The sequence below is a fragment of the Ochotona curzoniae genome, unplaced genomic scaffold (genome assembly GCF_017591425.1).
Source record: "Ochotona curzoniae isolate NIBS_2020 unplaced genomic scaffold, NIBS_Ocur_1.0 scaffold_4505, whole genome shotgun sequence".
NCBI lineage: Eukaryota > Metazoa > Chordata > Mammalia > Lagomorpha > Ochotonidae > Ochotona > Ochotona curzoniae.
In genome coordinates, this window is record NW_024467118.1 from 35,684,159 (window position 1) to 35,699,970 (window position 15,812).

The window sequence follows — 15,812 nt, forward strand, 5'->3', positions numbered from 1 at the left end:
TATATGTTGCAGTGCAAGATTATAGGTGATAAAGTAAAACAATCTTTATAGTAATTATTTTTGACATAGGAAAATGCTGTTTTACAAGAATGAGGCAAATTTAACACTGGTATGTAAAAGAAGGCTTCAGTATACTCCGCTTTGTGCCAAAAGTTCCTTCAACCTGCAGGCTTCTTGTTTTTTCACGTGCTAAAGTACACGTTATTTCCAATTTACAGTTTAGCATTGACTCTGAGTAATAGTGGTTTTGTTTTTCCACTGCATCGGTCAAAGGTTGTTTTCTTTCATTCTCAAACAGCAGAGCTAAGCTGTAGCTTCATTGTCCTTAAAAATAGGCAGTGTTTCTAATTGCATCCATTTACCTGATACTTGATTTAAAAATTTGAAAAGTAGAATGACAACGAGAAAAATGCAAGTGTAGAAAATCTAATAAAACACAGGGTCCACGGCATGGCGAGTGTTGTTGAGTTACCCTTGGTCAGCTTGCGTCTCCTCGAAGCAGGATTTGCTTCATTTTCTGAGTAAAAGCAAAACAGGGTGTTTGGAAACAAGGGTTATTATAACTTATCTAATAGAATAGTCATAAACACTTTCTAGAACTTAATGTAACATCTCTGTGAGATCACATGTTTCCTTGCATTTTAGAGATGACAAAATTTAGCTATGAGGCTGTAAGGCAAGTTATTTGTTGTGGGCAGAGCTAAAAATAAAATTTTTCCATACTCACTATTCAAACTTAATTTACTCTTAGCGTTAAAAAATGCACTTTTATTCTCCACTCAGTTTTTTTAAACCAAATTTATATCGTAACAGGAATGCAGATGATGGTTAGCCGAAATGTGAGAAGTCCTGATCCCCACATATCATAGATGCCACTCCTCTCAATACTCAATACAGACGCTCCCGAGGTATTTTTTGTCCATAAGCTTGTTTTCTGCCCCAAATTGAGTCACTTTAAAAATATTAAATTTTGTTTTAGCATGTGATAGAACACAGTGGCACATCTTTAAATATGACAAAAATATTTGAGTACTGGGAAGAAAAACCTTACGTGACAGGCTTTCGAGTGTCTCCACAATCAGTTCCAGGTTTGAATTTGCACGTCCTGGCCTCGCAGCAAGCATTGGTACAAGCCTGCGAAGCACACAGTGCAATGAAAGTGGGTTCAGCAGTATCTCCCTGTAGAGTGAATCGAATTCTGGCACAAGTTGGCAATGAATTTTTTCTTTTTGAACAAAATTACTCTTTTGTGCACATTTGCATGAAAATGATGCAGATAACTTAAGGAGAAGAAATGTTCTGGGAAATAAAATCTACTTAAAGGCCCCAAATAGAATTTCCCCAAAATTGCCCTAAGTAAATTTAGCATTGAAAATATTATGTACAGACTACTTTATGACTTCAGAAATGTTTCTGTGCTACTGAAATGATTTGGAAATACAGAAAAAAATCTTAAAATATCTAATTTGCTTTACTAAGATTTCATGTCCAGTACAATGACTGATAAAGCACCCATAGTTCTTTATGACTAGAAATGCAAGAGCTTAAATAAATACTAGAAAGATCTATTAGTCAAACAGCTGTGTAACATTTAAGTGAAATTTTCTTCAAAACAAACATTATGGAATAAATATAAAGCCATTATATTAAGAGACCTAGGGGGAAGATACAACAAATGCTTGAATGACAAAAATTAGTTGTTTAAAAATTCAACAGCCATTATGAAATTGTTGAAGCATATAGCAAATAAACTGAACAGGATAATGAGATTTTCATATGCATCATGGCATTCATGTAGCCAATAATACAAAGTATAAGATAAGCATGATTTTTTTATATTTTTACAGAAATTCCAACAAATATCATGCATGAAAAAATACAAAAGTCTAATAATTGAGAAGAAAAAAAATCGCTTTCACTTAAAATGTGATATTTTGCTACTCAAAAATATAAGAATCAATTATTTAATTTTTAAAGATATCAAAAGTAGTAGTGATTCAGTCTAAACTATAGTAAAATAATGCACAGCATGAAGAAAAACAAGAAAATACTTTCGAGTTCAAATTCAAAATGTGGGAAAACATTAATTTTACTTATGACTTTCCATAGAAATGTGAAGGGAATCTCATGTTTTAGGATAACATTTTATGTTCTGAAGATGTCACAGGCCTTTAGAAAAAAAATATTGATATTGGGTATTTCAATGGAATCTTAGTTGTATTTGTGGCAAACATATTTTATAAAACACCAGTTATATTATGGAAAAACTGCTATACAAATTCTGAAAAATAATTCCAAGGCACCAAAACTATGAAAAGATTTACCATAAAAATGCTTTGTAAACTTATAATCAATAACATAGCGTGGTGTGTTTCAGAAATATGTGGACAAGTGAATATGATTACTGTAAAAGAATCTCTTACCCTAGGAGAGCCACAATCACAGTCTTCTCCCACTTCCAGTAGTTGGTTCCCACACACTGAGATTGTCCCATTTCTAGGAGCTGATAGTTGCAACAGGCACTTCGGTTTTTGAGATAAAAGGTAACTTTCAAAATGTGTGCGGCAGATTGTACTGAAATCCTTTGGGAATTTTGAACTGTAAGCAGAAGAAAAGTTTGGTCTATGATACTGCTAGTTGTGTATGATTTATAAGAATCTGACTTACATAACTGGTTCAAAAGAAATTTCAAGTTCAGTAATTACAGGCATATTCAGAGAGTGATCAAGCATGCATATTCCGTGACTAAGAATGTTTCCCATAGATCTAGCTGTTGCTCTAGAATAATTTAAATCACTGTGTGCATTTAGTACCATCTTAAATGATAACAGTGATGAATATGTGGTTTGTTATCATCCACTTACCTTTCCTAGAAGTAGAGGTAAGTGACTTCAGAATGAAGGAGTGAAGGGAAATGATCAGGGTTCTAGGCTCTAAGGACATCTTCTCCTCCTTAATTTATGAACACCTCAGAATGTTTAGCTCTATCCTCTGTTCCAAGCCATTGCAAAGTGGCTAACAATAATATAAATAATCGTGTAAAGTAGGGTGATTGATCCATAGAAATATGAAGAAAATTTTGGTGCCTTTATTAGGCTAATCGATGGTGATATTAATCAATAAATTCTTTTAAAACATAGTTCACATACTTATAAATATTTGGGAATATTTGGAAATCTTGTAGGAGCTCTATAATTTATGGAACACCTATGTATAAAGAGGCTAGTGTTTGAGCAACATACAGGCTTGGGTCTGAAATTCATGCAAAACATGAATACATAGACAAACATCTGAAGAATTGGTAATATTTCTTCTCTAGCATGACATAGTCTCACCTCAGATACTGATTCATTACACAGCTGCCAGAGGGACACTTGGTGTCATATGGGATATCAGGCATGCCAAGTACATGGCCCAACTCATGTGACATCACTCCCACAAGAGCTACGTTATTCTTTCTTTCAGCCTGGAAAAAAGCAATATTTATTTCATTTCTCATTTTTTTTTGCCAGTGTACAGTGTTTAAACACATAGTGTGAGAGATGACAAACACAAGCCCTAAGGCTCTTTCCCTGTTTTCCCCACCTCTACTTATTACAATGAAACTGTTAATGTGTTTTGACAATATGCGGATGAACTTTGTATCATTGTCTAGACTTACAATGTCATGATTCACTTAAATAGCAAAAGGGGAGTCCTTTTATTTTGGAGTAGAGATGCATTCCACAACACATCTTTACATCCAGTTTACTGGTTTTCATTGCACAGTTTATCTATGAAAATATATGTATATAATGTTTACCCATATAGCTATTTCATTTATATTTTGTATTAATGTTGTCTTGTGTCACAGAACATATTTGTTCTTTTTGAATTGGCTTATTTCACTGAGCATAGTGAATTGGGACCATTTTATTGCAAGCAATAGGATTTGATTGTTTTTGGCGGCTGAGTAGTGTTCCATAGAAGGATGTAACAGTTTCTTTGACCATGTCTCAATGTCAGGATGCACCTAAATAGCAAAATGATGCACTTGTGACTGAAGAACTCTCCTGTTGCTATTGAGGAAAACAGTGATGGGAGGAGGATGGGACTTTGAAAAAGGAAATCCCTGAGCCTAAGGAACCATACCATGAAAAATAAAAATTAAAAAAAAAAAAAGAATGAAAAAAACCTAAGTTGTTGAATGATGATTTGAAGTGATTGAGTCCTGTAAACACAATCACAGAATCCATGATTAATTGTTTGTATAGCCAGTTACCATACGTTTCCAGTGAACCATGCAGTAAAGGGTGAAGTCTTCTAGCAGAGCTGTTGTGAGGGGGATATTCTGTTCAATAAGCCAAGAAATCTTTTTAGAATATATTGATTGCTCTGGCACATCCTCACTGTGCCAACTCTGCATTTGGCATTATTCATTGAAGATACAGAACCACAGGGAGACATATTACAAGCTTACAAACCTCAATAACAGCAACCGAAGATGAAGAACACAAGGAGTTTGAGGCTGCCATTCCAACACGCCGGTTGTTGAAGGCGACTCCACTGTGTGAAAGTCAGACACACGCTCAGTCTCAGGCTTTAGAACCATTAGCCTTTGTTAGGCTGTACGTTTCCCTTGTTGACCCATGCTTTTCCTTTGCCCCAAGCCTCAGGAAAGCTTCTATCATCCCAGAGCATTATAGGGATCAGAGCTGGCTATCTTACATTAAAGAGCCCATTTTATTGATTTGATAGGGGCCGCTGGAGGGAATTGTTAAAGGCAGAATGTCAGGCAGTTGATACATAAATGAGGAGAAAGAATTGAGTGGAAATCCCTGCGGAGGAATCTGGAGGATGACCGTTCCCTCAGCCTACTTAGGACCCCACCAGGGCCGTGCAGATGCTCACCTGAGAAGTTGAGCATGGTCATGTACCATCTTTTTCCCCAGGTTAGATTTATGCCATTCCAGGAAGTTGTTAAACGTGGTGCCTATTTTGGACTCCACCTTGATCTTATCACTGTCAGACCAGATTTCCATACCCACCAAGGTCACTTCAACATCTATGGTATTGTAAATCTGTGGAAAGAGCAGTTTTCTTCATGAAAATCTTGCCTGTTTCCTAGTTGTTTGAGTTGGGATTGATCAGTGATGGGGTGGCTAAGTGATGAGAACTACAAATGATAAACTTCCATTTTGAACATGGAAACCGAGAACTTGCTTTTGCTGCTCATTTGTGTGATTTTAACTTGACGTTGAGACTTCTCATGCTAAAATTTACCAGAACTGTTGGCCATAAGGCGCTGTGATCCTTACTGATGAGAGCAAGTGGAACCCACAGGCCCAAGTAAAAACACAAGTTTACATTAACAATGTCTTACCACATTGAGTAGGTTCAGCACATCGAACACAAAGCTTCTCATGCGAGTTATATTTCCCTCATGTATCTTGTACTGTAAAATACAAAGCAAGAAGTAAAAATACAAAATTAAAGTGAGAAAGCTAATGGGATACAGTTTCACGTTTGAATAAAAAATGTTACATGTTAATATACTTCATTATATATTGTTAAGGGCTATAATTAAGGGCTCTGTTTCCATTAATTCTCTTTTAAGCGAATCTTGGTAAGAGAAATTGAGACATTAATATAAAATTGTTTTTAACTTTTCAGTTGAATGTTATTTGTGTAATATTTATATTAATATATTCATACTTAATGCTAAAATATTCTACCATTCTTAATGTCTATTTTTAGATAATTCCTTATAGCTATATATTAACTTTTTGTAGGCCCCTTATGCCTGTTTATGGAACCTGAAATTAAGATATTTTATTTGTTGCAAGAACATTTTGAAATCCATGTCTACAAGGGGTCTTCAAAAATTCATGGAGAATGTATACTATTAAAAACCTATACATACATGTAAAATTTGTTTTCTCACAAAGCAAACATCTTTTAATTATATTTTGCATTAGGTTTTTAAGGTCCGTTGGTATATTACTGGTTCTCAATATTTGATAGATAGCTATTTCATGGAACAAGAGTACAAATATTGCTGAAAAGGCAGAATTTCCAGTATGTTCAAGTTTGCCTTATTAGCAAAAATCACTCATTGTTTGCTTCAGCTTAAGTTACTTCAGCGTGGACTAAACTGGCCCAAGTTTAACATCTCATACTTACAAAGGTATTATCGAGCACCAAAAACAGGTCAAGGTATTTTTGTGCCTGAAGAAAGTCTTCTTGCTTTATGGAGGATAAAAGAACATTATAAAGTTACTTTGATTCTGAAAGACCCAAAAGCTTACAAAGAGATCTAGTCTCATATATATAGCCTTTACTCAAAAACCTTTCATTGAAATAAGACCTCTTATTGAAATTAAAGTTTGTCAGTATTAAAGCCTATATTATTTACTCAAAATCTCAACAAGGATTATAAAGACAAATTCGAGATTTGCATTATGAACCATGTGAATATTTTCCATTAATTTCTCCAGAGCAAAATTAATCTACAGATAATTTACAGCATGTACACCTGTTATGTGTTGCTAAGCACATCAATAGATCTATGTGATGATGAACCCCTTGGAATACAAGATGATACAGGAAAACCCTGCTTACCTTTGCACTTGTGGGTGACCTAGACTTTCGAATAGGACCACGTTTCCTGCCAACATGTCTCACCCCACACGTGTAGTTGGCTGTGTGCAGTTCCTCATTATTGTATGTAAAGATAGCATGTTCTGCCTGATCCGTGCCTTTCAGAGGCTGTATCAGATAGCTTTGATGGTGGTGTGTGAAGTATCCTCTGAAATACACAGACCCGTATCTCAGGATTCCCTGGCACACAGTGTTGCAATGCTCAGCAGTGGTTGACAACGCTGCCAATCCATCCCAGTCTCACAGTACAGCCTTCACTCGTAGGCATCTCAACTACCTCTTAGTAAATTATAATTGGTATTTGTCACTGTTGGAGCCTATCTTATTTACTCAGAGAAATCTGGAACAGGATTACCAGGGGAAATTTGAGATTTACACCATAAGCTTGGTAAATAGGTTTTCATTATCCATGTAACAAACACTTATTGGTATATCTAAGAATATGATGAGAAACACAGTATGGGCATATCTAGATAATAAGTTCAGAAAAGAAAAAAATCTTAGTGGTTAACCCTGAGGGCTACAGTTAGTGTTAGTAGTAGTTTAAACAATCTGTTTTGCTTGGCAGTTAGAATGCCCATGTCTTATACTAAAGCACTTGAATTTTGAGACCAGGCTGTGGTCCTAACTTCACCCTTCTCCTCTTGCAGACCCCAGGTGCAGTTATGATATGTGGATTTTTTTGCAAAGTACATGGAGACCTGGATTTGAGTTCCCAGCCCTCGGCTTTGTCCTGATCCATTATGGATATTTAGGGAGAGAAACAGTGTTTAAGTGATTGTTTTAATAAAAAGTACCATAATATTAAGCAATATAAGTAATACTCAGACTGATCCCTGTGTAGCAAAATGATGCTTGCTCTGTACTTGTTTTATTGTGGTTCTCACCTCAGCCCATCACAGGTGCTGATGCTTGCCACAGAATCCTTCTCATTTAGGATGCGTCCTTCATAGTAACAATACTCCTGGAGTTGGAAAAAGACTGAATTCAATCTCTCTGTGTACACACATGTATAGTATGTATATACACACACACACTTCAAGGATGAGAATACACCAGAGTTATGCAGAAAAATGCTATCACGACTATACAGGACAGTTCAAGTAATAGTTATGGCCAAGCCAGTTTCCAGAAACAAAGAGCATGAGAACCTCAGGATTTTCTGAATCGCTCCGTAGCTGAGCTGGAAAACTACATGTTTAGAGGCCAAGATGCTTTTCTGGCACTACTTTGTCCCTCAGGAAAGTCCAGAGCTATTGAACCCGAGTGGGTCCATGATGAAGGAAGATGTTACCTCTGACAAGTACCCAATTCCCCTGGGATTTACAGTACTACTATGGGAATCTTGGAATTATTTTTCTGTTCAAGAGCCCAAGGGCTCTGTGCATCACCCAGGAGTAGAAAGAGGAATTCATATTCCAAGACTTTGTAGATCATCAGAGGCAATACTGCCACTGCTGAGCATACCGAACTAACCAATTTGGTCCTCCAGTTTAATTGGTCTTTTAAGGGAATTTCTTTGGCAGTCTCAAAAATCCACACATGCTTTGAGTCTATCAGCAAAGTAGGGGCCACAAAGTTAATCAACAACCACTCATTCAAAAAGAGTAGGCTTGTCTCGATGCCTGAGATTTTGTCTGTGCATCTGACTGTTTTATACCTTGGAAGAAAACATGTCATCAGAAACGTTTTCTGTGGAAGACTTGGGAAAGAGTATTATGTTCATGTGTTCTTAGCTGTTTACCCTTGAGTATAAATTTATTAGGCATTTTCCTCTGAAGACAATATGGGAAAACCCTACCTATCTACAAAACCAAAATTTTGAAAAATTTTTACAAGGGAGACATGATTAACAGCATAGATTAAATTATTTTGTGCTTGCTTCTTGTTCTCTGATGTTTGTCATGTTTCTCTATGGTTTATATCTACCATGGCCTTGGAACCTGATGATGGTGAAAAGAATAACAATCTGAGCAAACAAAATTTTAATATCTTGTTGTTAATGCCATGAAAAAATGCTGTTTATCTTCAGAAAATAAAACATGAAGTCTCAGATTCCTAATATTGTTTCTGATCTATGGATAAAGTTGTTTAGGGGCCAGTAGATGTCTATATTATTCTAGAACTATGAACCTTGAAAGATTCTGAAAACAAGCTTGTAAATGCTGAGTGCAACTTTCTATCTGCTATTTCATTAGTCACACAGGAGCATCTTGTTTTCAAATACTGATTTTTAAATGATTATTTGATGAGATTAAACAGTTAGCAGAGCCCATAAAATGTTCCAGAAAGCATGGATACCGTACCAGGTCAGGAGGGCTGGTGATGATTTCCTCCCCTCTCGGTGAATAGAAAGTTTCAGTGTAGTTTGGTCCCAGGAGATGCCTGTAGGAAGTGGAAAGGCGCAAGGTACAAATAAAGGCTTATGTTTCTGCCATGCCCTTCAGTACTGAAGGAATAATAATGTCTAATGACATGGTTGACATTCTGACCCATGACCCTGTCCCAAAATTGGAACAATGCTGCTGAAATATAAAGTATACCTCTCAGATCTGATGGGAGAAATCTTCTGTTTCAAACAAGTGACTTTGCGATGCTTCACACCATGACTACAACCTTTTTGGTTATGGTCATGTCATCATGGACTATTACCTACAGGGTAGGATTTGCTAAATGCTTAGATCTGCACAGAACTTCATTTCCTGACACACCGCTTAAGGCTGTGAATACTGAATCAGCCTTGGACATAAGTCCTTCTAAAAGTAATGTGAACTGCTCCAAAGTTTCAGGTGTATATGAGCATAAAGGATGATCAGCACGTTCTCAGGTTGAGGGAAAATGTCACTTATATTTGGAATTCTCTGTTTATACTTTGTATATGATTTGTTGAGAGTGTAAACATCTTAGATTATTTCAGACAAAGCAAAATCAATTAAGACTCAAATGCTTCAGGTCTTCTGTCTAAAACTACACCAACTGGGGTCAAGATTTTTTTTCCCCACATTTTAATGCAAGGAAGTGATGACCCTTCTAGAAAACACAACTTACTTGGTTTTCTGTAGCTGAAGAATGATTTCTTCTCCTTTTAAGCTAATCTGATATTTAATTTCAGATTCATACTTTTCCTGGAAATATTTAATGAAATCATTAAGTCAAACAATTTATATTCTGAGCCTGTCAAAAATAACCATGACATATTTAACATATTTCAGGATAATAATTGCAAAAGCATAGGTTGTAAAAGAAGCTGTTTTATGCCTTTACAGTAGTATAAGATACAACTTAAATTTTATTGAGATGAACTTTGAAAGAAACTAGTTTCATTGTAATAACCCATATTGATTAAATTGTGGTATGAATTGTAGGAATTTATAATTTGATTTAGTGAAGGATATACTGTCTTGTGAACCCAACTAAATCACCAGTAGTTCTGTGGTATAATAAAAAGACATACATTTTTCTCATTTTAAAAGAAAACCAAACACATTGAAGGAAAGCAACCAAAATGCTATTAAGAATCAAATGTCATAGTCAAAATGTTAAATATACTTTACTTCATAAATTAAAAAACCTTGATTATTAAGTGTTAGTTCGTCATAAATGATAAAATGGTTGAGAAAAAGCATTTCTGCAGGGGGAGAAGGGTTGGAGCAAAAGGGAAAATGTGGGTTTGGCGAGCTGGAAGGGAACACGTGCTGATAGAAATGGCTCTGTTTCCTGGACACTTTTTTTTCCCATTCTCTCCTTCAGAAATGTCGAAGCAGCTTTAGCCTTTCTTAATTTGCTTGCCTGTAAAAGCTTTGGAAGAAATTGTGTGTTCTCTCCTGACGGAAGGGAGCTACATAAATGGGCTTGCAGATGAAGCTGGCAGATTCCACGTTGACAGTGACGCCGCTTCTACAAGTGGAAGCCTCCTTTACTGTTTCTTCTGAAATGACAAGGTTTCCCACAGGGCGTGCTCTGTGCTTACCTCATCCCCGTGCCTTTGTGTCCCGTTGCTCTCAATCTCTCTTTTGTGTAAACTGTGTAGTTTTCTGGGATGGACTACTTCATAGAGCGTTAATTCAGATGTTTGTTTTGAGCCTAATGCTAGAGGAAGAGAGAGCATTGATGTAAAGGATTTTAAGATTATAGTTTTTGAACTTTTGTGTTTTCTTTCTTTTTTTGGAAAAAAGCAGTGAAGACTGAATTGCCAGTCAGATAACACGCATTTAGAAGGCAGTTCCCCGCGTTGGTTTTTTGTTTTGTTTTTTACATTTGCTTATTTTTAATGGAAAGTCAGATTTACAGAGAAAAGGAGATTCAGAGAAAGATCTTCAGTCTGCTGGTTCATTCTCCAAGTGGCTGTAACAGCCAGAGCTGAGCTAATCTGAAGCAAGTAGCTTCTTCCAGGTGTCTCACGTAGCTGCCCAAGGCCTTGGGCTATCCTCTTCTGCTTTGCCAGGCAACAAGCAGGGAGCTGAAAGCAAGGTGGAGCAGCCAGGATATGAACTGGTGCCCATGTGGGATCCCGGCACATGCAAGGCAAGGACTTCAGCCACGAGGCTACTTGCTCCCCCTAATCCTCCATATTAGTTTTTTGACAATTTTTTTTTAATCTCTCCTCCCACAGTGGAAAAGCATGATGAAACAATTCTTTGGGCGTTCTTTCATCATGTGCAAACTCTGGACTTGGAAAGGTAAGTCTCAGATTAAGAACAGGGGTCGTGGGAGCCTGGACCTGCCTTCCTTATTACATTATCTCTACATTTATCGTGCTTTTCGAACTTGTGGATTTTATCTCAATGTCCTCAGATTTCTGCTTTACTTCGAAATGTCTTTGCGTTTCACCTGTGTGGTAAAACCCCTTGAGTACTCAGCTCACTCTAGGCAAGCTTCTTGTTAATTCCCCAGTACAATAATGATTCGTGATGCTGTTTTTCGCATTTTCATTTTTCTCTGAAGACTTAAATTTCACAATAAGATTGTAGTATATTCTCCTAGAGACTTTTTAAAGTATAAAAGTAATAAAAGTATAAAGTATAAATGTGTCAAAGTATGGAAGTATAAAAATGTTTATAGACAGTATTAACATACTAAAAATTAGCGTTTGTTAGACAACTTCTCGTTAACAGTAGAGAAAGAATGGTTCATGAAGCCAACATTGTCTTATATCCTCACTAAATGATCCTGTAGAAGGCACTTTACCTTTGAGTTACTTGTTACTAAGATAATTTTGGTGAAAAACTTGTATAAGAAAACATAAAAATATTTAGTGCCATTCTAGGAAGATGAAAGCATATCTTTATTTTTCTTTTAATTGCTCAATCACCTACTTAAGATCTGTCATATTTTTAAACACATTTCATACCGCAGTGTGCTTGAGGCAGTTTCATTGTAACAGAGTGAACTTAGGGACACAGTGATTATACCCTTGTTTGATACAGGGAGACTCTGAAGGACAATCATAAAGCTATGATTCTTTCTTCATTAGTTCTCTAGATTTGCTGCCCTGAGAGCAGCTGCCCTGAGAAAGGTTCATTACATATTAAGGCAGAAAATATAGACAAGTATTAGTAACTGCTCTTTTATCAAAAGGTATTCTGAATCCAGCAATGGAGTGGTAATGGACTTGAAATTAGAGTGAATTTTCATAATACCTCATGATCACTCTAGCAATGACTTGTAATTTTGGAAAAGCCCCAGAATGTTTTCCAACCTCTCTACAAACGCTGACTTTAGGGGCACCTTGTAAGAACAGACTACAGTGTTGTTTACCAAAGGCCTCTTAAGGTTTCATAAAGCAAAACATAAATCCAATAGTATCTTTTAATGAATAAAAGATGAAAGTCAAGACCAGTCTAGTGAAAGTTAACTTTTTAATACTCAAAAACTTTTAGAGATAATGGATCAGCACTATACTTTTACTTAACTATATTGTCTCAAATCACTGCCTGATTTTTTAACATACGGCAAAAATAATGTAGCATTATATTTTTAGGCAGCGAGCAAATTACAGTTAATCTTAGGTTCTTTTTCTGAATATAAAACTGAAATATTCTTCAACACACACTTATTGAAGTGTAACTTAGCTTGAAGTTGTCAAATAAAATCAATAGAGTACATTGTGTTACCTACCCCTTTGGAATTTAACTCAATTGGGAAAATACCTATTGAATATAAAATATCCATTACATGTGTTGCCATAATCAAATCAGCAAGTTAGATGGTTGCAAATGCCAGGATGATTAAATATACTAGAGCTAAGGGATTCTGGATCTTTGGGCACAGGTGAGAGGTATAGTTCTAAAATGGGCAGGCATTTGTCTTTTCTCCTGAGGAGTTGCAGGTTGAAGTTTTGGTGGTGGTGGCCCTTTCTGCTTGCTCTGTGTTGATCCCTTTACCTAACAGAGTGCTGAGCCTAAAATGGAATGAAAATATGCTGTTTGAATATTAGGAAAAAAGAAATCGGCATTTGATGTTTTACGTGTTTTTAACTAGTGATAATCTATCCAGTAGTAAGGTGATAAAATCAGTATGCCTCGTTTGCAAGTAAAATAAGTGTGTGTATGGGGTTATCAGATGAATAATCCCCAGAAACTGTTATTTTCCAGGACTGCTCATTTTGACCCTGTCATTTGTGAAAAACGTTTCTCAAGGAAATTCTTATAGTAGATTTTTAAAACCTTAAAAAGATGCAGTGATTGGAATAATATTTTGTGTTGATTTATTTTGGAAAATATTCCAACTTATTTTGAAACATACTAATTTGAAAATTATGCCAAGTTTTAGAATATTTTATATAATTAGAATTTTCATCAAAGATATTGGCAGATATACAGAATGGAGATAGGGAGGCCAGTATATAACAGATTGACAGATAAATTCTCAATACTCAACATCATGGAAGATTGATTTCAGGATACTCGTCAAATACCAAAATTTATGCTTGGTCAAGTTTCTTAGGTAAAACGTCATTTAAACTATGCTCACCTTCCCCTACATCTTAAATAACTTCTAGAAAATTTCTGATATCTAATACTATGCAAACAGCTTCACATTGTACCATTTGGGGAACCAGGACAAGAAGTATTTGTTCAGTAGAGATATAATTAGTTTTTTGAATATTTTTGATCTAAGGTTGGTTGAATAAGCAGATACAGAGCACATGGCTGCAGGGAACCGACTGGACGTAACTTGCTTGAACAGAGAATAGACCAAAGCACGAGCAGCATGTGTCCTCAGACAAGGCTGCTTCAAGCACTGATGCGGTCATTGACTTTTGCATTAAAATGCCAGTAGAGCTGTACTTACCTTGAGTTTGGAAGATGAGCCAGAGCACAGAGAGCAGGACCCAAGTCATGCTGGCAACTGCAGGTAGCTGAGACATCGCACAGAGCATGAAAACGAGGTTGTCCAAGCTGTTTTTATCTGCCTCCACTGCCCTTTGGATGTTCAAAAACAAAAAAAAAACTTCAATCTTAATGAGATTCGGGAATTTTTTTAATGGTATTCGGAAATGAACAAGAAATTGCAATGTCAAGACCTGAGGATGTTTTTCGTTTATGAGACGTATTTATATCTGGTTATAGCTCACTAAGGACTTGCATCTGGACAACTGCTTATCCTGGATGTGGTTGCAAGTACTAGGAATTTATGAGCTGAGGTTGAATATTTATATCCTAACCCAAACTGAACCGTCTCTACTCTTGTATCCTTATATTGATACTAGTATGTGCATTTAAAAAATACCTGGATGTGTTGTACACATTTTGTGAAGCTAGCACAGAGAGCACCAACTCGAAAAGACCTTAGCCAAGTCTTACAATCCATAATGTGTGACTGTCTCTGAATCTCAGTGTCTTTATGTGTAAGAAGGGATTAAACTCCTTAGGTTTTATCTAAAATCATATACACTTTCACATACAGACATTTCTAAACAAAATTGTAAAGAAATGTTCAAATTATCTTTGACAGTGTTAACATTAAGTTACACAGCAAAGAAAGGATGTTTGAAGTGTGCTATGAGTTCTGCTTCAGAAAGACAGCAATACTTTTCTACTTCCAGAAAAATGATATTTGGGTATTAGAAAAATTATACATTTTCATGATCATAATTGTCAAAAGAATACAGAAAGGAGTCACCAAATGACTCCACATTAAAAAAATGACTTCAGTGCACCAGTCTTTGGCCTACCAGTTAACAGTCTGGTTTAAGGTCTCCACATCTTTCTTTAGAATATGATGGTTCAGTTCCCAGCTCCAGTGCCTACTGCAATATCTTGCCAATGTGAACCCCAGAGATATTAATATGGCTCAAATAATTGGCTCTGTGCACGCATATGAGAGACTGAATTCCTGGTCCTTGCCTTCTGTTGCAGCCCAGTATTGGATGCTGTGGAATTTGGAAAATGATTAGTTAGATAGGAACTCTGTTTATCTGTTTTTTCCTCTTTACTACCACTCTGCATCCAAAATACAAACACAGTAAAATTTAACCTTTGGACAATGTTTTCACATTTTATGCACTAATAAAAAGTGAGTTGATACAGGGTTCAAATAATAATCTTTAGCACAGCAGAACAAACATTTCCAAAATGTTGAAACCCACTAAGGCATCATTTCTTTAGCATATGGATTTGTGTGTGTGTTATATATGATTACATGTAGTAATTTGGATTTGCAGAACGTCAGTGACAATGTAGATGTCTGTGATGGGACTTTCTTGGTGTAAGAATCAGCCTTCCAACTGGCCATCATGATGTCTTGCTAAGGCACATGGGAATCTTCTAGCATCTGATTCCAAATTTTAAAATCCTCTTTCTAGGGCTGTTCATCCTTTTCTCCTCCCATGCTTTGGATTAACAGGGATTTTTTCTCCCCTGTATTTTGTATGTATTTTAGGGGTTCAAAAATAGCTTACTTACGTCCTTTACAAGTTGCTGTTAAAATTTAATGAGCCTAACTTGTATCTCTATTATCAAATAATACAGTGCTGCAGGTAGCTTAATTTGTACCTGTGTTTTTACCCTTTGCCACCTCCACCTTACATTGTTGTAATGACATATATTAATTTTACCCATGTTTTCATTCTCAGTGTTTACTCTTTTAGTATTTTATACTCACTATTTATTCAGTAGCATTAAATCTCCATGTGTTTATATATTTTCTAGAATTTTTTGAATTGTGGACTG

General features: G+C 36.1%; 1 protein-coding gene across 1 annotated transcript; it reads right to left on the reverse strand.

The window, feature by feature from the left end:
• Window positions 1-1,047: 1,047 nt before the first annotated feature.
• On the reverse strand, window positions 1,048-14,020 carry ADAMDEC1 (ADAM like decysin 1). Its single transcript, XM_040965751.1, has 13 exons — window positions 13,933-14,020; window positions 10,610-10,728; window positions 9,688-9,764; window positions 8,946-9,024; window positions 7,527-7,603; window positions 6,601-6,787; window positions 6,163-6,225; window positions 5,363-5,434; window positions 4,891-5,060; window positions 4,464-4,545; window positions 3,336-3,466; window positions 2,424-2,598; window positions 1,048-1,134 (listed from the first exon to the last, which is right to left on the reverse strand). The coding sequence occupies exons 1-13, from the start codon at window positions 14,018-14,020 to the stop codon at window positions 1,048-1,050; spliced, it is 1,407 nt and encodes a 468-aa protein (XP_040821685.1).
• Between the last annotated feature and the right edge of the window lie 1,792 nt (window positions 14,021-15,812).